A 27,037-nucleotide genomic window follows, 5' to 3' on the forward strand; every position below is an offset into this window, starting at 1 on the left:
ATTCATGACCATGTCTCTTTCCTATTATACCTGATACCCTAAACACTGAATTCTGGAAATTTGATTCTGAACTTCACGGTCTTGGCCTCTCCATCTGTGTGCACATACCCAATGTCCTTATATGCTCTGAACTGGTATCTCTGTTTAGGGATTGCTGTCTAATATTTCTGGGACTTGGAATTTGCTCTTTTAGATTCTTGGCAGAGAGACTCGAAACTGTCCCTCTGCTTTATTATTTTGGCCTTTAGCCTTTGTAGGGGTATGTTCTTCTTTCCTGAGACTTACCTTTAACTCAGCAACCTGTGAGAACTCTGTGATTTTCTTATCTTTTGTCCTTTAGTTTTGCAGGGACTCTGACATAGTTGTGATCTGCACAGGTCACAGATATTGCAGGGAATAAGATCTCTCAGAAATTTTGGTCTTGATGTTCTTTTTTCCATTTCCTTTCCCAAATACTCAGCATCTTCCTTTTTCTCCTGGCCTCAATTTAATATCTCATCAGCTTTTTAATGTCAACTTATTAATGTCTCATCAACATTTGATATCTTAGCAACTTCACACTTTGCGAACTTCAACAGCATTTTATCTAATTGATGATGTTGAAACAATTCAAAATGTCTTGCAGGTCTTTGATTCAGTTGTAACACTAGGAAAATAGCCATATGGAGAACATTTCCTGAAGAGGAATCAAAACAAGATAGTGAGATACTGTCTTATTTTTGTTTTTAAAACCACTATATATTCACATCCATTGAACTTGGGCATAGACTGCTGCAGCTGACCTTGTTGGAGTAAACATTGTGGAAAAAATTTACATGAGATCTTTAATGATTCCAAAATACAACAGATTTTTTAAATTTATTTTCCTCCTGAAAAAAAAAAATTGGTGACTAAACTTTGATGATCTGAACTCTTCCAATGAAAGTTTTACAGATTCTGTGAACAGTGTCATATGATTTCTATTGTTGGGAAAATGTTCTTGTTTTATCACACCTAAATATATACCTATTGTATTTCAGAGAGCTTTTTTTTAAAAATAGCCCTTCTTGGCCGCATGTCAATGATTAAAATTGCTTCAGTCTCACTGAGGAGTCTTAGTGAGCTCACAGAGAGATCAGAGCCCTTCGTCTGTTAGATAAGCACACCTGTAAGAGTACTGCAAAGTCTAAGATGCTACTGAGGTCAGCTTCCCTCTCTGTCTGTCATTGGATACAACACCAACAAATGCAGAGGCTTTCCAGGTGGCAATTAGTTCAGCAATTTGGCCTTAAGATGGGCCTCTGCTGCACAGTACTGTGAATATTGTGTTGGGGCAGTGTCTCTAAAGCTAGATGAAGCTGGGGCCAGGCAGTGTAGCTTAGCTCATTTTCACATGGCTAAAAGCCACTACACTGGGGTTGGAAAGGACCTCAAAGATCATCTTGTTCCAATCTCTTGCCATCAGCAGGGACACTGCCCACTGGACCAGTTTGCTCAATGCCCCATCCAACCTGGCCTTGAACATTTCCAGGCATGGGGCATCCACAGCTTCTCTGGGCAATGTGTGCAGTGCCAGGCCAGCTTCAACAGTAAGGAATTTCTTCTATATATCTATTACAGTATTATGATTGAACTTGAGTGTTTTATGTTCTACTGCAATACTTTGTAATGATGATCACTGTGATGGTAGTGCCATAATGAAGACAATTAGCAACAAGGTTGACCAACAAGGAAAAGAACCTTTGCTATCAAAGCCTAACAATTTCCAGCAGTAGTAAGAAAACTTTGTGAAAGTGTGAATACTCAGTCCACTTACAAAGTCCATTGTCTTTGAAATGCTTACATATTCTGTTACTATGCATGTGTAAGTGGAGTAAGATTGGAAAACATTTGTTCCTATGAAGGAGAAAAAACTATGACCACATGGTCCTTTTGCCTTAGAAGAGTTGCCCCACTTTGAATTCCACGTAGTTTCTTTTTGGGCCTAGTTAGTTTATTCCCATGGAAACTCTGCATTTGTACATGGCTGCTCTGAACCAAGTCCTTTCAGGCTTTTGTCCCATGGTACTCTGTCCTGTACAATTCTGATCATGTGGTCATAATCCTGTGCTTCAGTACATGCTTTCCCGTTCATCCCTAAAAGTGCATGGGTTTCATCTCAGTTATGAGGTGACCCAACAAATTCATCTCATGTCACCTCATTCAATTGTTTAATGGTCAGCGCAGCCCAGCAACAAATGTCAGTCCTTTCACTCTTTGACTTTCCGTTGCAGAGGGAAGAAGCAGAAGTTCAACATGTGGCATGTCAGGGATGGACAGAGAAGCACAGGTCTAATTAGAATACTGTAGGTGATTTTCATCCAGTTCATTTTTTAAAATCTTGACAGGACAGTACTGTTTTCATAGGTCTCTGATATGCAAGTCATAAGTGTCAAAATGTATCAGTGTTCTCTTCCTCTGTGTTGTGACTGTTAATTTATTTTTGTGCTTTTAGAAGAATAATGGTCATCCACTCGGTTGGGTTAAAATATAAAGTCATCTGGGAATCCCAGGTCATTTTTTTTTCTGGAAAACTCCAGTTAAAAAGCTTTCTGATAGAGAATGAAATTGATAACATATTTGAAATATATATATATATATATATATTTGTTTGTTTTATTTTAAATGTTTAAAAATATTGTATCATTTGGAGGTTAAGTTTTATTTATCCAGGAAGAGGTATGAGAAAAGAGCTTTTTATGGTATTGTGTAGTGTGTGATTGTCTCTGGCCCTGCAACTTGATCTTGGCAGAGGGATTTATCTGAGTACTGTACAGAGGCACTTGAGGTCATGGGGGATGTTTGTGCATTAAGTAATGAAACCCAAGACTTGGACCTCTGGAGTATGACTGGTCTGCACTCACACATGCAGATGATGCAGAGATGCTCAGCCAGTGTTCTGCAGAGCCCTTCACCAAGCCACTATGCCAAAGAGCTCGTGGCTATGACTGGTGGACAAAGGGGTCCACCAGTCACTGGGGTCACTGGAGTGAGGCTTGGACTAAAAAAGTTGGTAGTCAGTAGCCTGCCATGTGTCACACTGAAGACTTTTGTAACACAATTATTCCCAGCCACGTTGCTCACAGGAATGGCTGGTGCTGTCAGATGCATGGGAATAGTTCTGCACAGAGGTTTGGTAGGACTTGTTTAGTAATAAGTAGCAATGATTCCTTCTGACAATAGGGAGGGTCCCAACAGGCTTGCTCAGAGACTGCTGAATTGGTTTATTCAGCCTGTCCACAGGAGAGAAGAGGACAGGACGGTGTCCCACCAGGAAAGCACACAGCACAGTTCTGGTGGTGAACCTGAGCTGGATGCAGCCTTTTGTCACAGATACCTCTATTTAGACCATGGTTAAGCAAGATAATGTGACAAGGGATAACACTTTATCACCCATTTGGTGAGGCTGATGGAACTATATGTTTGCAGTTAAGGCTAAGTCAGCTGCCAAGAAAACAGCTGCATAGGTTTAAGATCTTATAGTTTCCTAGCTGATTGCTACTCTGCCAGCAGTTACTACTGCAGTGGGAAACCTGGCAAAAAGAAACGTGTACCCATGCCTCTGCTATTTCCATCCACAGTCTGTCATCTTAGTGGAAATACGCGTCCTTTTGTATTACCAGCTATCAGGTGCATCAGGGCATCACAGGATTTTGTTTTAATTTTTTTGAGCAGGGTTGAAACTAACACACCTCATGCTGAAATTAATTTTAAATTAGTTGAAAATCATGTAAAATAATGCTCTTTCATTGTCAAATTAAATCCTCAGATTCATATCTAAATGCTCAGAATTGTGAGCAGTTGTTGAGATTTTTTTTTCTTTATCATAGAATTATGAATTTGTTGCAGACTGAAATAATGGAATTTAATACTTCGCCATCATAGATGCATGCTACTTGAATCTTTATTGCAGCAGATCAAATTCTTCTATGCAAATGGCAAAAATGAAATCCAAGAAAAGTGCCTTCATTAAGGTATAAATGAAACCATTTGCCATACTTACAAAGACATTCCCAACCTGCTTTTGGCATAAAATGTGTCTTTTACAGCTTATCTTGGCACACACATCTTCTGCTCCTAATTATGAATGCCTTGGGGTGACACCAAATAAGCAATAATTCCAGCTGCTCCTGACAAAAGAAGACACTGCTGCACTGCATTATTTCTCTGATGAATGTATCTTCCCAATAAGCTGAAGCAGGCTTTGCATCAGCAGCATCTGCAACAACAGGGAGTTAGAAAATGGGTCAGGTATATTGATGGTTTGGAGAAGGAGAATGGATGAAGGAGTGTGTGCATGAACGTGGATCCACTTTTGCCTTTGTATTTTCCTACAAATACCTTGCTAATTGATTTGGGTCCTCTGTTGGCAGCCACAGGGGAAGCTTTCAGTGTAAAGTGCTTTACTTGGAGCTTCAGTAACCAAGGCTGAAAAATCTGACTGTTAGAGTTAGTAGTAATTAATTTTCTTGACTCATATGGGGACAGCATTTCTCATTGTAATCCTTTACAGGTTGAGGGCAGGATCTAGATAGCACATTAATTGTGCTGTTTGCCCTCAGCAGTGGCTCTGGAATTGTGTATGTGACAATGACAGCTTGAGGTGAAAAAATGTCTAAAATAAGATGGCAAATTTCAGGAGGGAAGGGATTAAAATCTGCAGCCAAAGGGTTACAATCATCCGAAGAAAAAGGTAGATGGAGACCATGTATTGTTTTGAGCCCAGTGTTAAAATACCAGGCAGCTGGGCAGGACGATGTATTGTGGAAATATCTGCAGTGCGAAGTTTGATTCCCTGGGGTAAGAAAGGAGAGGGTGGAAGCAGCAGCAGCTGCAGTCAGACTGAGAAAGCTCTGCTTTTGCTGTTTATTTTAACAGCAATATTGAGTTTATGTTGTGTTGATGGCTCTGGAGACTGCCTAGCTTTCTTTTTGCTGGCTGGGCAGGGTGGGTTTGGAGCATGCTCCTTTTGAGCTGCACAGTAAGTTGCCTAATGCATAATCTGTAAAGACTACCTTGAAGGAAGAAAAATCTTGAAGGAATCACCTCAGCCATCAAATATAGTCCTTTGCAATAGCAGACAGCCCTGTGATTAATGATTAATACAGGTAAGTCAACAGAAAGCTACTCTGTGTATATCCTGGAGCCACAGAACTTCCCCCAAACTTGTAATAACAAAAGGCACTAATATAAAAGGCAGAAATGCAAAAGCACACTGCATGGCAGGAAAAAAGCAGAAGATATTGGGGCAATACCAGTGTGTTCAGACTCTAAATTACCAGGAGAATTTGTCCTTTAAAGACGTCTAGAAGGTCCTACAAAATAAACAATCCATCATGTTATTAATAGAGACCAAAACCTTCCAAGCCTTTCTTTCCAATCTAATTTGGAAAGATTTTTTGGCTTCATTCCTGGGGACCAGCTTAACCCTTTGTGCCTGAGCAAGATGCATCTTGATTTGGACAATTGTTCATCCTCCATGTCCATTCTATTGTTTACTGGCCTCTATCTTCTGAGACAGCTAATTAGATTCTGTGTTGTATTGATGATCTTGGATATAGTGATAGTGAGACACACAAGAAACTGGACACAGACTTTCAGATGCATCTTATGGTGACCGTTAGCCCACTGTTAGAGAGATTGTGTCAAATCTTGTAAAAACAATATTCTGAAAATAAGCTAACCTTTTTTTTAAATGTTTGCTTGTTTTTCTGTTAGATTTCTCTGCAGGGTGAGGGAGAAGGAGCTCATTAGAGACTAGCACAGGAGTCTTGTAAGCTTGTTTTCCTGTGTTGTCACTCTATGCATCTATTTTGTTTTTCTCTGTTGTTGTCTAGAGTAGCACAGATCAGATGAAAAATCTGTCCTTTCTTATACATTTTTTATAAATTAAACTCCTTCAGGTGGGGCTGCTGTCAAACTAGGTTAACTTTTAGAGTCTCTATCATACACAATGTCTGTTAAAATTACCCTTTGGGCTTTCAAGGCCACTAAGGTCCATATGCTTCTAGCCTTTAAACTAAAGAGAAGAAAGCAGAAAGGTTGACATTGTAAACAAGAAATCATGTGAAAGCTTCAGTACATTCTTTACATCAAGAGGTTGCATATTGCACTCTGGAGCAGGACTCAGAGAAGAGGAGACTGTGAAAGAGGCATTAGTAGTTATGCTGTCCTTAGATAGAAAATGGCTCTGCAGCACACAAATCACCAGGTAGTTCCCAAAGAGACAAACTCAACTCTGAGTTGCAAACCTTTGAAAAGTCTCATGCATAGTTCCCAACAGGTGGGGAAGATTTGGTTTATAATGCCTCAATATACCTAAAGTTCCCTATTCCTTTTAGTGCTAACTAGAATCTGAAAACTTCCTGAATGGAATTCCATTATTTATCATTTTGCTGCAACATTTTTATTGAATAGAATTTTTTCTTGGGCTGGTAAGGGAGAAATACCAATTAACTCTCTCCATTTTTGATAGCTTGCCTAATTATGAAACAAATTAGTATCTAATTTTTATTGTTGAGAGAATACTGAAAAAAGCCTTAGAGTAACAAAATGATAAATATGGGTTTTTCCTAATGATTCTGGACTGGATCAGACATTTAAGTATTTCTTCCAACGAATTTATATGTGCTTTGGAAAGGAAAAGAGAGTACTCTTTGGGATATTTCTTTCATTAAACCAGTTCCTAAAATTAGCCTCTGAGAAAATGAGAGCAATAAAGTGTGCAAGATACACAGGGCTGGGACTATCAAGCAAAAAGTCCTGTTTGCTGTCAACAGAGGTTTTTCTTGACAACTCTAATGGTACAGTTACTACATCCATTCTAGTACTAAGAATACTCAGGAATTTGTTTGACATCTGTAAAGAAACCAAAGCATCCAGAATGGAACAAAATCTCTTACTGTGACTCTGCTCCTGTAAATGAACTGAGTTACAAGAGGCTAAGATTAAAGAGTATATTCATATATTTACAGAGAGGGGTCAAAAATTGTAGTAGTGTTATCCTGTGATGGCCAAACACTGTAATAAAAAGCAAAAGGCCTTAAAGAGTAATCTTGTAAAAGTGGAAGTAATCTGAGATAACTAATTTTGCTACAGTAAGTCAATTTATGTTAGGGAGCTATCTATTTATTGAGAAGTTTTAAACTATAGGGATTGAACTTTGAAGTGAAATCAAATATCTACATGATTAATAATTATCTGTGTCAATATATGTAGCTCTATTTTAAAAGACAATGTGCTGGTCTAATCTAACGATTTAACACCTTTAAATATCAGTGGTAAGAGAATCTGTTTCAGTGCTTGTGCTGGTTTTTCTGTGTGAACTGCTACACTGATACCAGAAGTGTGTCTTGACAAACCTTTCAAAATGGTTTGCTTATGTGCAGGATGCAACACAGAGGACGTAAAATTACATATTTTGGTTTTAAGTTGTTCTTGGCATTAAATGTTTGAGGACGGTTATGATGCAGAAGGGAATGCAACTGGGTTTAATGTATTCTAGTTGGTTGTGAAGTATAGAATTTAATGGTGTCTTTTTGTCTAAATGTGTTATATATATTTCTCTCAACTACTATATGTAAGTAGGTACTGAAAGTATATGTTAAAATAATGCATTTTCTCTTTATTTAATTCTTAATAGTGTGTTCATACATCTTGGTTTATATATTTGTCAGATATTCCCTAGAGTTCTGTTTATTTGGAATATATTACTGGGGTCTTTTCTAAAACAAGGTGGAAATTCATTTTATTTTTTTCCATTTCTCTGCTGACAAGCCTTGTATTTTTTGACTCATTTGCCTCTATTCCTTCTGATGTGCTTGTAGAGTAAGTCTTTGTATTCTTCCATTTTGTCAAATACAGAAGACTGTGCAGTGTTGTCATCTCTACTATTTTTAGTACAACTGGTTGAGTGAGCAGTCACTGTTGGCATTTCTGTACCTATGCAATCCAGAGAGACCCCAAGAGAAAAGATATCTTGGCAAAGAATGCAACTAAAGTATGAATGGATGATGTCTCAGGAGAAAATCAGTTCTAAATGATTAAATAAAAAATAGTATTAGGAATAATGATTCCTCTTTCCTGCCTGAGCAACCCAATACCAGCACATCCCATGAAGGAGTCTACATAACTGAAAGAGCCAAGATTTTAAAACACTTCCCTCAAGTTGCAATTGTTGGTTTTCAGCTTAGTTTTTAATCTATTTTTCTCCCTAAAATTTCTCAAAACCACTCTATGTATTGCTGTTTTCAGGAGGCCAATTCACAAAATCCTAATATCTAATAGTGCTCCAAAAGCATTTGATGGTGAAAGAAACGGCAGCACACAGGCTCCACTTCAGCCCTTCAGCTGTGTCTTTGCCAATTTGAAAATGTAGCTGAAAACAGTGATAACAACCTTTTATTCAAATTTTTTCTCTTTTCTCATGTTTACACACTGCCGTTTCTACCTAGAAACACCAGTTTCTTCTTTATTTATATAATGGTCATATTACAAAAGTATCCAAAAGTATCCATGTCAGAAGGCTACAGCCCAGGAATAAAGTTGTGCTACACTCATTAAGTGCCACATCTTTTATCAGTGCCTTTCCCAGTAAACCTGTCCCAGGTTTGCCTCGGCTCCATCAGCATAATCATCTGGCACTTTTCATGGTGTTTTCTTTGGAGGAAGTGGTCTTCTGATTCCTTGAGAAGCAGAAAGAGGGATTATAGTGTTTCAGCAACAAGAATTTGGCTTTTCTCCTAGTTAGGGGCTGGGACTTCCATTTCTTTTTTGCCCTATCATAATTTAGATTCACTGACCCAAGCTCAAAGTGTGAAATGTGCTCCATAAGCAGGGATGCAGGAGATGAGAGTTCAGATCCTTGATCGCTCAGGAGTATTGTAGTTAACTTTCACCAACACATTGGTGTTGCTTTGACTTTCCTGTCCTCTATACTGGCTGCATTAAAGGCTGTTTTCTTTAACAAAGGGAACATTTAAAGTTATGTAAGAGCTTAGAATGCTAAGAGGAGTGAGCTGCTTAGCATAATTCTTGGCCTGAGAGGTGCTTTTATTTCTTGTTTATCTCCTTTGATCTCAGAAAAGATGCTTTGTCACCAATGAACCGTTTCCTTTGCTACTAAAAGGCTGCTGGAGAAATAACAACCAAAAAAAAAAATTAGCAAATATTACTAATATGCACTGTACAGTGTCCAGCTTCCAGTCCTCTCTTTCCTAGTCTTAAGCTTGATTTTGCAAGGTCAGCTTGTCACATATGCTACCTATTTGCACCGTGTTGTGAAAGCTGTGTGAAAAGCAGATGCAACAGGTCAGCCTCGAATCACAGTTGAACGTGTGTCCACTGAAAATAAGTGGTCACTTCTCTTTCTGCATGGGGACTTAGATATCAGAACCACTTTTTGTTGTCACAATCACAGTGTTTGGTGTAGCTGTGCTTTTTAACAAAGTGTATACTCAGACAAAAAGGAGCCATTGAATTTCTTCTGCCTGTGCTAGCACGAGAGAGCAGACACAGGCCAGAAGTGCCTTCTGGCACTTTCAGCTAATACTTTCAGCTAATAATTTCAGCTAATACTATGTTGAAATTATAGCCTTTAAAGCCCCTATATAGCCTTTCCCTATTGCTGCTCCATTTCTACTGGAACACTGAAGAGCAGTAAGCCACTGAACTGAAACTGTCTCTCTAATCTACATGCAGTATTTACATTATCTAAAACATGCCACCATTAAAAAACCCCTTTGTTCTGGGTGTGGGATGGTAACAGCTGTTTGTTTCTTGTCTGTTCCTAGTCTTTGTATCCCAGCCATGACATCAGCTGTTGTAATCCCTGCTTGCAGCAATTTCATTTTATCTCAGACTTCTTTATCCGTAACAGGTGTTCACACAAAGAGAAGGAATTGTGCTCATTGCAGTGAAATTGTCAAAGGTCAAATCAGGTTTGAAGATGGCTCAAAGAAGATTTTTTTGTCCTCAAATGCAGTTTCATGCGGCTTGGTGTACATTGTTTGTATGCAGAATTCTACATTTTCCATGGAAGTGAGAGTTGGGAGTAATTTCATTTGCAGAACCCACAGGCTAGTTTTTTTGCTAAATAACATTGCTCAGTGTGGTTCTGAAATCGCCTGCTGCTTTGCATCCTTTTTAAATGTTATGTGGTCTGTGACTCTTGTTTTGCAACTGGAAAGAATTCATGTAAAATCTTTCTTGAATTGATATAAACTTCATTCTTTCCTGGAGATTACAGAGATGGGAAGCTGAAGCATTAACCCTCCTTAGCATGGTTACATGCTCTGGAAGGCAGTGGAGATGTCTCTCACAGTCTGGTGTCTCTATCTGCTTACAAATGGTTCCACACAATGAGCTGCACTGGATGGCGTGCTAGAGCTCTTTGAGTGCATTTCTTGGACTCATGTTACCTTCTGGGGGCTGCGTGTTACAAAGGACAGAAATCTTGATTCTAGAAACAATACTCATGCCTTTTATTTTACGGCTTGCTAATGTGAAAATTACAGCCTTTGCTGCAAAGGTATTTCACGATGGCATGTACTTCACCTTCTCAAAATTTCCCAGTTTCATTTTTTCTGGAAAACCACAAAAGATTAATTTTTTTAAAGGCGTGGAATAAACATGTAAGTTACTTTATATGAAAAAACTAGGTATATAGGGTTTTCTTAAGATTCTTGAGACTACAAAATGTCAAAATGGAGAGTTGCCTATTCTCTGCTTCATCATCTCTACTTCTGTGCCCTTCACAGTTTATTGTCTCAGGAATATCTAGTGAAGCCTGATTCAACAATATCTATAAAAAATTTAGGAAAAGAGATGTGGGAGAATCTAATTAGTATGTAGCTGACTGAGGAGAGAAACCCTGTCTATTTACTCATTTAATCTTCAACTTTTGTAATATTTGTATACAGCTTTTGTCTCCTAATTTCCAAGATAACCTAAGGACTGATCTTAGATCTGTTCAGCCAGCCCATACAATCCTTTGCTACCTTCCCGTGCAAGGCAGCACTCCAGCTGCAGCAGCATGTGGCTCCAGGTGGGCCATGGGCCAAATACCCAGCCTTGAGCAAGAGTCTGCAGCTTGCCCTGAGCATTGTGTTTTGGTACTTCTTTAGCAATATCTAACCCTGCTAATTTAGAGATAGCTCATACAAGCCCACACTAGCTGCAGTGATCACAGAAGAGTGATATCTACTGTTTCTCTAATTTTTTCTATCCCTCTCTGTGATCCCCTTGGCTTAAAATAGGTTAAGATTCTTGCGTTAAAAATAGCAAGACAAAAGCTATGTGCATGTGTGTATATTTTTGTTTATTAAAATAAATCAAATACAGACACATAATGAGGGTGAAAATACCTTGCTTTTTAAAACTATTTTCCCCTATGCTTTGCTGTCTAGTGAAACACAGTGAAATAGGTAAAAATGGGTTATATATATCTATGAAAAGATTTTGGTAATATTGTAAATCATAGGAATGAAGCTTGTCTAGACATTTTCTTTGTAATCAATGAGATCTTCAGATAAAATTAGGGTCTTATTTTTATATCCTCACTTTTTCTGCAATTTTCGATTGTGATTTCCTTATTGTACCTGTTCCCTCTTTGTCTGATTCAAATGGCAAACAGAAGCCTTGTTCTAATCACTTGCTCATCCTATTTTTAATTTGCAGGAGCGATTTAATCCTTCTGAATTACAGAAGGGGCATGAAACTCCATAAACCTGAGTAATGAGATTTGTTAAGCATTATTTCACCATGAAGATGTGAAACTGTGTGCTGATTCCCAAATCATGAGAGGTTCCTCCTCCTAAGAGATTTTAAATTCTTTTATCTCCCACCAAAATCAACATTAGAGAAGGGATATGACATGACCTGGTGTGCCAAGATTGATTAAAGGACAATGTACAAAACATACTAGTTATTCAAAAATAGTATTTCAATTTTGAGATCAGGTACTGTAGGCAGTCTACTGTTTAATAATATATGTTGCATGGATGTTTTTATTAAACATGGGAATAATAACAGATCTGTAATTCTGATTATTGACTTGAATGAACAACAGTCAGCCTTGAATGGTTATAGACAGACCCTACTTTTTCAAGAAAATACAGATGTGATTTAATAGATTTAAATGCACAACATGGGTATCTAAGCTGGGTCTATGAAACCACGAAAACCTTGCCAGCAAGTGGAGTAAGTTTCCATTTGAGCAGCAAGTTGGGATAAAACTAGCAGCATGAGGTTGCCCCAGGCCTGAGATGGATGCCCAGCCCACACCTGCAGTGGAATGCTGAGAAATCCTTCCAATGCCTCTGACTCTTTTAGGCTGCTGTTTCCTGCTCATCCTGCCTCTGAGACCACCAGCAGGGACAGCAGAGTCCTGGCATTTGTCATATCCTTGCACTGCCTCGTCATGATCCAGGAGGTTTTGCCTTTTGTGAACTGCTCCCCATCTTCCCCCCATCCAGTCTTTATAATGTATGCAACCTCTGGGCAGCTGCAGATGTGCTGTCCAAAAGAACACGTGGCCTATTTTTGTGTCAAGGGAATGACATTTGTTCATCTCTGATTTGAAAAATATCATCTCCAGAAAAAGTCCTGTACTGCAGCTTAAATTCAGTACTCTCAAATTCCTGCTGGCTTTGTTGTCTTTGCTGATGCCTTGAGGGTCCAAACCGTGGCAGCTGATGTTTTGTTGCTTTGATGTTCTGAACTAAGTGTTTTGCCAGCGATCTAATGCCATATTGCTCCTTTGAAGGCATCCGATGCGGCAACTTGAGAACCCACTACTTCTTCACGTTACTGTGTAGAATGATTAGTCTTCACCTTTGGTTGGCCTCCACTAGCACAGCAGCATTATTCCTCCAGGCATCAAAAAGGTAATGAATGCCCTTCAGCTCCTTAATGCTTTTTCTTCCCTGTCTCAGTTACCTGCACCAGACTACTAATGTTTGAGTTCCATAGGTGATGTTGACACCAATGGAGGTAACCATGACACTTCAATTATTAATGCCCTCGGGTCTGGATCTGATTTTCATAAGCTCAAGGATCCTGCAACTTTTTTTTTTTTCTCCATTTGTATTTGTGAATTCTTTTTCATTCTAAAAATGAAGCCCACATCTTCTTCCAGGGAAAAGACAGAGGAAGAGCTGAGACCCTAATTTATGCACCTTCCAGGTTAGATTTGTTGAGTATATGGTAATTTTAAAAGCTTCCATCTTTAAGACCATCTAAGGGCTCTGGCATTTTTCTAAACAATTTCTAAAAGCCAGAACCAATCACATGGTATTAAAATTTGCATACCAGTATTAGACATTACAAAATCTTTGAACCTCTTTTTGGTTAAAATTAAATTTTTTGTTTGGAAACCACCCTTGTTCTGAATTTTAGGGTAGTGGATTTGAAAAAAATTTACATCTGATCTGCAAAATTAACTATCCCTCTTCAACACAATTCTTTCTTCCTTCAGTAAAGAATGAATTGTTATTCTAATCTTCTGTGTTAACTATTTGTTTGCAGCATTTGGATTCTGCAATGTTTAGAGGAGGTTCCTGACTTGTTCAAAAGGTTTTGTGCTCAGATACTAAACTCCAGGCAAGGGGACAGGTAACGAGATCAGAAAGGCCACTGAGACCTTTTAGCTTTGTAACATCAGCAAGTGTATGTTGTAACTTTGCCATATCAGCTTGGTAAGCAGTAGAGAGAAGATGCAAGTTCACATCCTGGCAAATACAACCATTTAAGAAGTTCACTAATATTTTAATGCAGTACTCAATAGTTTATGTGCAACGCAATTCAGTTGTGTGGTCCTTGCTGCTTTCAGAGAGGTAGGCATTACTCATCATGTCAAACCTTTTAGTCTTCACTGCATACCACAGCTCATTATGGGGGATCATAACTTCAGGTGAGGTAACTCGATACATTTATGCACAAACTGGGCAAGAAATTCATAAATATTTAAAACTGAAAATGTATATTTACCAGTGCAATATTGCATATTGAATTGGTTGTCTGGTTTGTCTGCCAGCATTTCAAAGTTTGTGTTTAATTACCACGTTACCTAAGTCTGATGGCCAGTCTTTTTAATGGATTTATACTGCTGCCCTTTCCTTCAGCTCCTCTTTAAGCTCTTCTGAGCTCCTTTTTGACACAAATGAATTGAAATCTTGTCAGCTTAGTGCACTGACAAATGAAAATAGGTGACTAATGTTGATTGTCTTTTGGTATTTCATATGCTTCTTGCCAAGAATGTCTTATGTACTGTGATCATTTAGGATCCTACACACTTGGGGTAGTCATTTTTTTCAGACTAATTCCAGTCAGTTGACAAAAAATATCATCTTGAGCAGATGCTCACCAGTAGCCAACCCTTCTTATAATTACTTAGCATAAGAAGAAAAATTTAAATAAGACACAGAAGACTCTTTAGTCATATGGTCTGATCTCCTCTGTATCCTATGTCATTAAATTTCACACATGTACAAGCAGTGAGAGCAGTAGCAGTAGCCTGCATTTGGCTAAAACCTGTCTTCCAGAAAGGCATCTTGTCCTGGTTGAGGGACACAAAACCATTAAAAATTTCTTGGTGCCTTTATTAGCTGCTCCAGTGATGTGTTGTCACCTTAAAAAGAAAAAAAATTGCTACATTTGAATGTGTCTGACTTCAGTTTCTACCTCAGCTTCTTGTTATGCCATTCTCCACTAGATTAAAGAGCCCTTCAGAATGCAGTATTTTTTTTCTGCATCAAGGTACTTATATGCTGTAATCAAGTCAATCTTTTTGATACGATAAACAGATTGTGCTCTTTATGTCTCACTTAGCAGCATTTTTCTTCAACTCTCAAATCACATTTTCAGCTCTTAATCTGCCCCCTCTACTATTTATCGACAGTTTTTTTTCAAAACATGGGCAGGAACACAGTATGCAAGATTGGTATGATCAGTGATATATCCAGAGAGAAAGCTATGTTCCCTATTTCCTACTCCCTTGATGCAGGTCAATCCTTCCTTTTAGCAACATCACAGTCAGTGTTTAGGATGAGCTGGTGACTACAGCCCCTAAATTGCTTTCAGCGAGTGCCATCACCCGCTCAGTGCACAACACCTACAATCCTTCAAGCTTATTACAGGGATTTAGCTATAGTAGATGTATTTTGTTTGACAAGATCCACTTTGCCGCTCAATTCAGACTACACTTGTTTGCTTGGTACCTTTGTCATTTTTCTCCTTTTGGGGTAATTTTCAGGCAAAAGTATCCATTCAATGAAGGCTCCTTTACTTTTTGTTGCTTTTTGTCATCAGTCATTTAGGCAAGGCCCAATTTAACATCTGCTTTAATGGTACCATGGGGTACCACACTTTCTTTCAGACTTAAAATCTGAACCATCAGTATGCATGTAACCAAACAAGAAATCTCATTGAAGAATTAATTTAGAGAAGTTTGATTAGACCTGATCTTCATAAAAAAGACTGGAATTATTTCTATTAATTACTTTGAAATATTTTTAAATTAAATGTTTCTCCCTTTATTATTTAGGGTGCCAGTGTTGGCCTGTATTGTCTTCTCATTGCACTTGTTCATTTTTTGACTACTGGTGTAAGATCAACACCCTTTTGGAATTTTGCAAATCATGATTCTTTTCTTTCTTAATTACTAGGAGGTTGGAGCAGTTCTTCAAAATCCCCTTGAGAGAGATCTACTTGTTTCTTTTGTAGCACAGAAGTACATATAAAACATGTTTACATTTTACATATAAAGCATGTTTACATCAGCACAAAACCACTTATGAACTACATTTACTACATGGGCCAGAATCATCATTAGGTTTTCTTTTGTTCCTAACACATTTTAAATGTCCTGTTTAGCTATCACAGCCATGGATATTTTTTCTTGCCTATTAAATTATTAATTTCTGATATTGTAACTTGCAATTTATAGCAACTGTAATTTATGTAATTTCTCTTTGTTTTAAATTTGCTTTCTGACTGCCACCTTTGAGGTTTTATGGCAAAGTTACTGCTCTCTGTGATAGCAAAGTCACAGTCTTTTGGCCATTTAGTAGACGCTTTATGAGAGCCCCTCTTTTGACGTTCACACTAAATATGTTTTTCCTTGTCAGCTGTCCCTACTGTTATTCTCAGTTTGGGGAAATTAGCTCTTTGAAGCAGCAGAAATAAATAGTTTTGATTGGGGCTGTCTTTTTTTTACCCACAATGAAAACAATCAGACCACAATTGCTTGTTCCCAGGCAACTACAGACTCTTAATTTAGTAATACCAATCCCTTTTATCTGTTAAAATGAGGTTCAAATACTTATCTCTTGCAGGGTAGGATATCTATTGGGCTACAAAATTACCTTCTCCAATTGTACAAGTCATTAATGGCTTGGTAGAATCTGCTGTTGAGCCACAAAAGGGCTACACTTGTTTCCCTGCAAATAAGAAAAATTAGGATACTACTGTGAATAGATGTTCAATTCATGTGTGAATATTTCACTACTTCCAAACATCTCTGTCAAATTTTAATCATGATCTAATTTTAAGGGGAGACATAAAATTTTGGGGACATTGGTAGGTCATTTTTGGACACTTCCACACCTTCCTGCTACAACAGTGCTTAAAAACAAAGCTTGTTTACCTTTTTCTTTTAAAAGGTAGTAATTAGGAGGAAATTTATTTTAAGAGGTAGTAATTAGGAGGAAATCAAGGGATGAGGATTAAGAAGGCCTATGCTGTGATGTACGGGGCAGGTGTCCTGGAATGAACTGGAACAGGGATGTCTGCCACAACTCATCCAGAGCCCTTAAAACTTGGTCTGTTGAGTTTGGAGAAGTAGAATGAGAGGAGACCTCCCTACAGCCTGCAGCTTACTTGTCGGGGGAAGCAGAGGGGAAGGCACTGATGTCTCCTCTGTGGTGACCAGCAACAGAACCCGAGGGAATGGCCTGAAGATGTGTCAGGGGAGGTAAGGTTGGATATTAGATAAAGGTTTTTCACCCAGAGGATGGTCGGGCACAGGAACAGGCTCTCCAGGGAAGTGGTCACAGCACTAGCTGACAGAGTTCAAGAAGCATTTGGACAGCACTCCTGGGCACATGCTGTGACTCTTGGGAATGTCCTGTGCAGCGCTAAGTGTTGGACTTGACGATCCTGGTGTATCCCTTCCAACTCAGAATCTTCTGTGATCGTGTGAAAATTCCCCTCGGCGGGCGGCGGTGCCCGGCGGGGCTGCCGGCGTGGGCTGGGCGAGCCCTGCTCAGGGCTCAGGGCTCAGGGCTCAGGGCTCAGGGCTCAGGGCTCAGGGCTCAGGGCTCAGGGCTCGGGCTCAGGGCTGCCCGCCTGCAGGGGAGCCACGCAGCCCCGGCGGGGGCTTTAAGGCACCGGCTCAGGCTTTAGAGGCGGCGGAAGAAGCCCGTTCTCACAAGCAGCGGCTGCCGCAACCCCTCGATTTGGCAAGGAAGGCAGCCTCGGGCATCGCGCTGTAGGGCAGCCCCGGGGCCCTGGCTGGCAGCCGCGCTCGTCCCGTCCCGGCCGTGCCAGCTCGCCCTGCCCCGCGGGAGGGGCGGCCCGGCCGTGCCGAGGGTATTTATAGCAGCCCGGGCGGCGCGGAGGCTGCGGCAGCGGCCAGGGCACAGCGGGAGCGGCCCCCGCTCCTCTCCGCTGCCAGCGCGACGCCGGGATGGAGGGTAAACGCTGGGGACACAGCCGCCTTGTCCCTCCTCTCGCCCCGCTGCGGCCGGGCTGCGGGCGGAGGGGCTCGGGACGGGCTGGGAGGAGGGAAGCGGCTCGCTCTCTGCCCCGCTCGGGGCGTTTAACACTCTCCTCGTCCTGCAGCCTCCCCATCACGGGGAACCCCGGGCTTGGCGAGGAGAGGGGCCTCGGGGCAGGAGGAAAGGGGCAGGGTCGGTTCGCAGCGCAGGTGTAGGGCTGCCTGCTGGGGATGCACCTGTAACTTCCTTTTGTTACAGCGCAGCAGTAGCGTAGCCAGGATGGCTTAATAAGGTACAGACTTTGCAACATAAAAACATTGCAGAGCAGTGGTTTGTTTTGTTGAAATATTTGATCTTCAAGGAGCGGTGCCTTTAATTTAAATTTTTAATTTTTTTCATCAGGCACCAGAATAACATAGTGAAATATAGCAGTATAGGGATTTGCTTTGGAACAAAAGGTCTCAGTAAGGGAGAAGTTAATCCTGTTTTATAAAGGTGTTATCAAGTTCTTTGCCCGTATGAAGAGGAAGGCCTTGCATCATTAATGAAAAGTGAACATTGACCATATATTTGTAAAAGTTGGCACTGTGGATGAACTATGGCTAATACAATAATGACACTGCCGGAGGAGCTTAGAAAATGTAGAGATTAAATTTGCAAGGTTAAGAAAGGAGGAAGTCCTTGATGTTGTGAATGGAAGCTGATTGCTAAGTCAGAAAATAGTAAAAGTGTTTGCAGATGGCTCTCTCCCACAAGATCAATATTCTTGATAAGAATTTCTTAACTTATCTCAAGTTGTGACTCTCTAATGAAAACTGTCAAAAAAGACTTGAGACCTAATAAGTTTCTTTTATATTTTATCCTAAACATGGATGAAACAGTCCTTTCTTACATTTGTGGGTGATCAAATTATTAGCACTATATTGTTTAAAAAGTCTCTGAACAAAACCATATTTTTGAAAGAAAATTGCATAAACTTAGTATTTTAAAAACAGTTGATACATTTTTTTTCTTTATTTGATGTAAATTGAAGGAGCACTGTAAAGTTATATGACAATTTTGGTGTGCAGTAAATATGTTCTGGTGTCTGTAGTAGTTTAGGCTGTACTGTCAGGACAGCTGTACTATGTGAGTGGCAGGGGCTGTACTGTGTGAGTAACAGCAGCTCCCAAAGTATTTTGCTTCAGATGCAGCTTATATTTGTATTCTCTGCAAAAACAAGCCCAAAGATACGTTGCCAGCAATCACTAAGACCGAGATTCTGGTGGTTTAGCTGGGTGGTAGTGTTCTTGTTCAAATTCTGCCTGTTGTATGCTACCAAAAGTCCTAATTTCCTTCCAAAACCATTGGCTTGTGCTGGTAAGACAGAATGTGTTTAATGGTAATGTGATTTCCACCTTTGTTTCTCCAGGTTTTCCAGTCTCTCTACCTTGCTAGTGAGTAGCATCTGTTATTTCTTTGCGCTTTCCCTCTCATGAGGAATCCTTTACTCTCACAGATCTCTCTTTCCTTTGTCTTTGGTGTTTTTTCTGCCAGGTTCTATCTAGTGAATGAGCTTCTTGTAAGTGGGATGGTGGATGAGGTTAGGCTCATCCTTTGTAGCCTTCTCTAGAAGCTCAAGTTATTGTAGAAATTTGGCTCTGTGGTTCTTGAGGTTGTAAAACTCTGCTGCCTGCTGAAATATTTTTTTTCCCATAAGCAAATGTGAGTCCATTGTTAAATCTAGACCTTCTGGGCTGATCAGTGCAGTTCTCCTTTCAGAACCAATATTATGGGCTCTTATCTTTTAAAGTCCTATTGGAAAGCATCTGGGAGAGAGGCTGAAGGCACCTGCCTGTTGCAGCACTAGCATTGTGTTTGCTTTGCACAGCTAGAACAGCTGGCAAAGTGGACTGGAGACTTGAATGTGCAGAGAGTTAACACTTGCAGAAGCTGCTGTGGTGAGCACAGTGGAAGCACGCTGAGGGGTGACACTCTGGGTTCTTTTCCTTGGTTTTTTTTTTTTTTTTTCTTTCTTTTTCCTTTTCCCCCCTCAATGTATCTGAAAGTGAACATTTGAATTTCATCTTGCTGATTGATAGTTAAGCCTAATTTCTCTCAGACATCACCACTGTCCACAAGGGGAACCTTAATGACTGTGTATGGATGAGTAAGAGGATTTTTTTTTTTGGCTATGCTTTCATTCACACAAAAGACAGCAAAATCCCATTAATGAGAAGAGGCCAAATTGTAAATTCCTGCTCCTATCTGCAGAAAGGGATCTTCACTGCATATATCCTTCAGTCATTTGACATCAGGGTAGTTTTCCAAGGTTGATTTGGCATGGAGAAAGCTTGGCAAATTCTGTATTTGGAGAAAAAAAAAAAAAGGTGAGCTGTTTTCTTGTGGAGCATAAGTTTGAATGTCCTAAGCAGAGTTTCAAGCAGGCTGCTAGCTCATCAACAGTCAGAGCTGGCAATCACAAGAGGAAGGGAGCAGCCAGCATTTGTGCCATATGCTGCCTTTAAACTTCTGAATTGCTGGTGGCTCAGTGTGTATTTGGTATGAATGGGGAGTTACGTGGTTTTATGCCACCAGCAGACCGGGGAGATGAGCTGGCAAACATTTTGTGTAAGGTGTTGCCATGTTGCCATCTCAAGCAGCTGTAATGTGAAGCGTGGTAAAACACCCTGGGAGTTAGGGAGACTTTAAGGCACTGGTAATGTGACACTCAGGTTAGTATTTTGGTCAGAGCAGGGGGATAGAATCTCTCCTGTGTCTTAAAATCTGATCTGATAAAAGAGGTACTTGGATCTTCTCTAATATCACTTCATCAAAGGAAGGGAGACATCATTTTGCAAGAAATGAAGCATGCATCAAATAAAACCATTCTGTGTGAGTGCATTCATGGTGCTTTAAAATTAATAAGAATTTTCTTGGCAGTTAATGAACATTTAGTGAAGAAGCTTAATTTGACAGTTGAGAAGTTCAATAAATAACTTTTCTTTCTTGATTAAGGCATCTTTTAAACTGTCACTTATACAACCAAGAATTGTCACTTTTTAATGCATTATGAGATCTTGTTGCATACTGATTCAGCTATTATTGCCTATTAAACATTTTAGATCTAGTTTGCCTTAATTTCTCTGCTCTTGACTATTTTAAGCTGCCTGCTTCTTTAAAGATCATTTATATTTGCATAAGCATTTCTTATGTATTCAAGACAGAAAAAATGGACACATTGAAGTACATGAATGTATTTCTGACTTCCTCCCACTCTATGGTCCCATCTGAGATAATTTTTTATGCTCATCCCAGGTATTTATGGAAACTACCTCTTCAAACTTTGCAGAAATCAGAAGTTAGATTTCTTATGGCCTTTTTTGCTTTGTCTCGTGTCACAAACTGCAGAGGTTGTAGGAAGTAATTGTTGGTAAAGCACTGATGAGTCCAGGACACTCATCAGGACATGGCTAATTGTGGGCCACTTCCCCCCTTTTGTTCTCCCTTCTGTGCACACAAGTAATTTTATTTTAGCATTACTGACATTTATACATGTGCAATGAAGGAATAATGAATTGAAAAGGCAAATTTTTGTTGCCCTGTAGCATGTCAGTAGTGGTTGTTTCTGTTGATAATTATTGTCAGGCCTCATCTAAGGGTAATAATAGGTTTTGACCTGATTCAGAGGTATGTATGTCCATCTAGGCTACCATTTCTTGAGTATATGTGATCTTTATTTTTTTAATGAAAAACTTGTCAAGTGTCAGAAAATAGAATTGTCTTTCAAAGTAAAAGCCACTGGACCAGCAGCTTTTCAGTCCCATGACTGTCGTGAGAAAGGTGGTTCTTAGTGACCACCTTTTGCCTTTTGTCAGCAAAGTAGCAATGACTCTACGAGGTACTTAGTTAAATCTAGATAACTTGGAAATGCTTGTGTCTCTAAAGCTTAGCTATCTCTGCCTTTTGTAACATCTCATCTTATATATGCTGAAAAGCCTTATAAATATGACCTTGTCCATTGGCAAGGGTCAGGGTTTCTACAAGAAAACTTGTCTTTAAGTGGCTTGGCATCCCTCTGCTGGTTACACTGCAAGACAGCTTACAGGGTCTCATTGAGCTGCTTAAACTAAATTTTCACGAGTGGCCCTACTCCATTGTTCAGGGATTATTGAGCCCTCTTTGGGGCCAATATATCATGTTAAAAAGCTCTGGCACCAGCCTGAACAGGAAAGAGCAAGTGACAAATGTTGTATGTACCTGGTATTTGGTTGCAGTGCTAATGCTGATGTCAGATGACTGGTTTAAGTTTTAGCATGCTCCAAACAAACCCCAAACAAAATGAGGTATCCATTTTCTACCTCTGATAGAGGAGAAATGGAAGACCTGGGTGCAGTCAGACTACAGGCAGTGTGGTGGCTCTGTTTGGGTCTCTTTCAGCTTGCCATTGCTGAAGCCTAGCATGCACAGTAGGATCAGGGTCTTCCACCAGACACTATCCAGACTAATGCTCTAGAAAAGGACTGCTAGAGTCTTCTGCTGGCACCGGCCAGTGCCATGCAGCAGCCTGGCCTCTTGCATCTCAGGAGCATTTTCCCAAAATCAGGTAGTAAACCCACAGCAGGCGCAACTTGAAATGGTGTGTACAGAGCCCCCTGGGTCCCTCACCTATGTGACGCGTCTCTGCTGGTGTGGCCAGCAGTGTTATAATAGCCTGGACAAGGCGACTTGCTCCTTGAAAGTGCATTGAGCTACTTTAAACTACTTTTACATTGAACTGATAGGCTAATAAATTATGAATATCTACATAGGAACTAGTTCAGAGAACCTAGTGGTCTGGAAAGTTACATCCTGATTAGTTATGCACTAGCTTCCCTGTGTAAACAAGGGCATATCTCAGAGTTATGTTGTGGGCATGAGTTATTGAACAGCAATCAGAAATCCTTTGTGGGAAGCAGAAAATATGGAAGTGTTTATGATATGAAAAAGTGAGAGGAAAAGACTTGTTTTGACTCTAGCTTGAATGTGCAGGTAAAACTTCCTAAAATGAAATTTAGACTTTTCATCTATTTCTACATTTTAACTTGCACTGAATCCCATAAAACTGAGTTTTAGTAAATTACTGCCTTCTTAGTTGATTTTTGAAAGACTGGAGCTAAAAGTTGATTTTATATTATGATTAAAAACATAGTTCTTGCATGAAATTGCAGGCTGTCAGGAACCCTTTTGAAACAAGCTACAGAACTTCCATTTGGATAAAAAACTATTTGTGTTTTCATTTAATCCTTTTTTTCCCAGTGGACCATAAAAGTCTCAGGGATCCTGTATGTTCTATGCCGGTCACACCTGTATTCATCATTTCTGTTTGAACTCAGCCTTCTGAAGTTAACTTTTCTATACATACACAGTGGTTTGATTAAATGTTGCAGATTCTGTCACTTTTCCACTGAAAAAGGAACGTTCATCAGATGTTCATCATCAATACACAACTTTTAATTAAAATGAAAAGAGTTTTGTTTCTCAAATACTTCCTACACTGTTAGCAGGTGTTAAGTGTAAGAAGATGTGCAAAAGAATCTCACTGGGGTCAGGGAGTTGGTATTTCCATTTCATAGTTGGCATTTGCCGTTTCTCAGTTTTGCAGCAAGGTGAATTCCAATTCTCCACAGCCTTTCTTCCTTACTGGAAATGTTACAGCATGAATCATTCCCCCACTTATTGGTCAGGGCATAGCAGAGTTATGAAAAATTAACATCAGTTCCTGAGGACTGGCTGCAAAAAAAGTCTGAATGTTATATTTTAACTGTTACTTGCCTCTTTTAAGTAAATCCTGCCTAGGACCACACAACATGACATGTTGTGAGCATCAGCTAGAAAGAGTCCCTCCTCAGAACTCGGGAAATACCTCTGAAAGCAGGACCTATGTCCTAGCGTGGTCCTCGCATTCCTTGTCAGATATTCCTCACTGGGTCTTCTCTCCTCATTTCATTCTCCCAGCCCTTCCTTTAGGAAAGGGAAATCCAGGTGTGGGATGGAGAATAGGACCCATTTGTAGTGCTGTTACTGTTCGGTGCTAGCAGTGAGCTCAATGAGTCTATTCAGGGGTTTTGGAGCCCAGACACAAGCACTTTTGTTTTCCCTGGGTCCTTCTCTATAAAGGTCACATTTGCCTTTTCACAGTCAGAGGATTCCTGTGTGGGGGTGGCTGTTGCAGACCTTCTGAGGAGAAGCATCCAACTTGTTCTCTGTCCACAGGCCTGGTCCATAAATCTGCAAAACAAGAATATGTAATATAGGAGGAATTGCATAAGCCCTACCATAAACATGCCAACTCCTTTTTTTCATATGGATAGCTTTTCCAGGACAAGTGATTTTATATACTGGATTTTAAGAAAACTGCATCTCCTTTACTTGATGACAGACCAGGGAAATCAGTTTATGAAAAAACAATATATTTTTGCTCTAAGACTGGAGTGGCCTTACTTTATTCATATGTACAGAAAGCAGTGATTAAAGAAACAGAAGTGGCTTTAAAGATTGTTTATACCAAGGAACTCAAATAGTTGCATAGTGTGGGACAAGTATGTGTTTTAATGCTTTGATACGTTATATGACACCACAGTAATTCATTAAACATGGTGGAGAGGAGTCTGGACACTGAAGGCATTTCTTTTCCTTTGCTGGACACACTAAAAGAAGGCCCTACAGAATGAGAAATTTAATTATTTTTTCTGATTAATGCTGTAAATTACTGCTGCATTTGTTACAAAGTAGAAGTAGGCCTTTGGTCAAAGCCAGCTTTTTGCATTCCCTTGAATAGTCACTGGTGCTAATACAGTATAAACTGAACAGGATTTGGCTCTGGTATTCAAGCACAAGCTACTCTTTCACAAGAACCCCCTTCTGTTTCCTCATTTGCCTTGGAAGCAGTAAATCTTTTTGATCATTTCATGCTACTCTCCCAAATATTGTTAGAATGGGCCAAGTACAATGCTTCAGTTTCTTTTTTTAGTGCAAGGATTTAGCAGTCAAGTATGGAAACAGATGAAGCTTTTAAAATAAATGTAATACTTACATAAAGATATAGAAATATCTGAAAAAATGTTTATTTTTTTTCTGTACATTATTCCAACTCCAATTAATTTATGTTTGCTGCTGGGAAAATAATATTGATCATAAAAATGAAATGCTGGTTGGAAATACTTAGGCTTCTGTAATAGAATATTTCTTTCAGAATGAAATATGAGAATTATGTGCTTGATTTTGCTGCTGCTGAAGCCAGTGGCTGAATGCCCAATTGCCTTCAACTGGAGCAGAATTGAGTCTTCTCTTTTGCAGAAAAATATCTTAAACAGTCAGTAATTCTTAATCTCTGTGTTAAAGCACTTCCATTTGCTAAATTTTTAGTTCTATTTCAAGCCTGGAGCCATTTGGCTGAAATAGTATTTGATGTATTTTCTGGAAGTCTGTTTTCTGTGTCTGCTTCAGAGTATGTTTCTGTATTCTCAAATAGGAAAGAGCATATTTATTACAGTCACATCTCTAGATGGTTTCACTATCATATTTGAAAACAAAAGACCTCTATGTGGCAAGATGCTCTTTCTATGAAGTGGGGCTTTCCTACTTCAAAGAAAGTGATTTTCCTTTACTGCAGTCATATGAATCTGAGACAGATATATAAAAGGTCTAAAATATTTTGGAAAATAATGTGAGCATTTGATGAATGAATTTTTTTAGAAGACACAATATGTATCATCAGCATAGTGTGTGTTTCTTAGCTTGGATGCTGAGGTCTGAGAATGTGTTAAAGGCATCTATTTCATTGTTATATAGAAAGTGAACCTGGAATCTTTCTGGAGATTCATCTAGCTAAAGGATAATAAATTGATTTTTGGCCTCTTTTGAAAAATGTGATAAAAAGAAAAATTATTATGGAATTTCAGATGTGTATCATCTACTTAGTTTTCCCCTTCAGGGTTTTACTGCAGCCCAGAGGACACACATAAGTTTTTTGATAGGGAAGAGTTTGGTCATCTCATAAGAAACTCCAGAAGTCAGACAGTTACAAATAGAAGATTAAGTATCATCAATTGCAGAAAGATCATGAGGGGTGAGAAGAGTGTATGTATCCAGAGGGGTGAGAAGAGTGAATGTATCCAGTAGTGGTTTCTGAAACCTGAAGACCATCTCAGAAAAATGTATGTACTTGGGGCTTGATTTAACACCTGATTGTGAAGTAATTGCTTCTGCTAATTTCAGGTAATGGTCTTATGGTATATTCCAGGGCAGAGTTTGCAACAAATTCAGGTTCAAATTATAAGTGATAACCAAAAAAAAAAAAATTGAAGAAGTGGTAAATAATTGCAAGGAGTATTATTCCATGAAATAAAATATGGGCAGAGTTACAAACTCTTTGCTGGAACTTTACACAGGTGAAATGCTGTTGAAATGAAGTCTGTCTTCCATCTCTTCCTTCTAACCTCTCTGCTTTGCCTTTCTTTCATAGGCTGTGCTCAAGTTCTGAAACAGATGTGAGGATTAGGGGTAGACCATCACCCATTTTCCAGATCATATCTTCTTCCTCAGGATCCACAAAGCATCCTAGGAAACAGTAAAACTGTGTGTAGAGGTGAACAGACCTGCTTCAAACACGAAGCTGTTAGACATATGACTCGTTCCCTAAAGATCTGGTAGAAAAAGTAATGTAAAGTTCTGCTGTTTCAGAATTCCTGTAAAAAAGATCATTGTAAAGTAATGGAAATACTAGTATCTTATCTCTGTGCAAATGTGACAGGAATAGGGCTAAGGGAGTTACCTTTTTCACAACTCTGCTTCTAGCAGAGATTTTGAAGGAGAACAAAAGAATCTGCAAACCAATCCACCAAAAAAAAAAAAAAAAAACCAAACCCAAAACCAACAAAAATACCCCAAACAAACAAAAAAATGGAGTTGAATAGTTATTGAGTTCTCTTGCTCTGCCATCTATTCTGCTTTCAACCAAAGGAAGTATCAATATTTGTGCTCTGCAATAGATATTAATCTCCCACATAGTTTTTTTTAGATCCTGTCCTCTTTTTTGTAGAAACAAAACACCTTTGGCATACCTAAAGATCATAGATTCTCCGGGTGATGTTAAGGTTGAAATCCTTTTTTGTGTTTATGTTAAATTCTGAATAGTACTTACAGCAGCTATTTATGTATCAAATAACTAAGTCTCAACACAAAATTAGTCTCTGTTCTCTCTGCCCAAAATCCTGATGTCTTCCATTTCCTGGTAATACCCAGGGTTTTAAATCTTATAAAGTTGACCTACTAGCTTGTGTTTC

General features: G+C 39.3%; 1 protein-coding gene across 4 annotated transcripts in view; it reads left to right on the plus strand.

The window, feature by feature from the left end:
• The first annotated feature begins 17,575 nt into the window (after nucleotides 1-17,575).
• GADL1 (glutamate decarboxylase like 1) overlaps nucleotides 17,576-27,037 on the plus strand; it is an 80,153-nt gene continuing 70,691 nt past the window's right edge. For 3 of the 4 annotated variants that reach the window (XM_068206199.1, XM_068206236.1, XM_068206226.1), the window contains exon 1: nucleotides 17,576-17,708. In XM_068206199.1, coding sequence (XP_068062300.1) covers nucleotides 17,702-17,708 — 7 coding nt within the window. In that variant the 5' untranslated portion in view covers nucleotides 17,576-17,701. Of the gene's footprint in view, nucleotides 17,709-18,260; nucleotides 18,284-27,037 lie in introns of those variants that run through there. The other variant, XM_068206207.1, reaches the window with a different exon arrangement.

This window comes from Anomalospiza imberbis, chromosome 1, assembly GCF_031753505.1.
Source record: "Anomalospiza imberbis isolate Cuckoo-Finch-1a 21T00152 chromosome 1, ASM3175350v1, whole genome shotgun sequence".
Lineage (NCBI taxonomy): Eukaryota > Metazoa > Chordata > Aves > Passeriformes > Viduidae > Anomalospiza > Anomalospiza imberbis.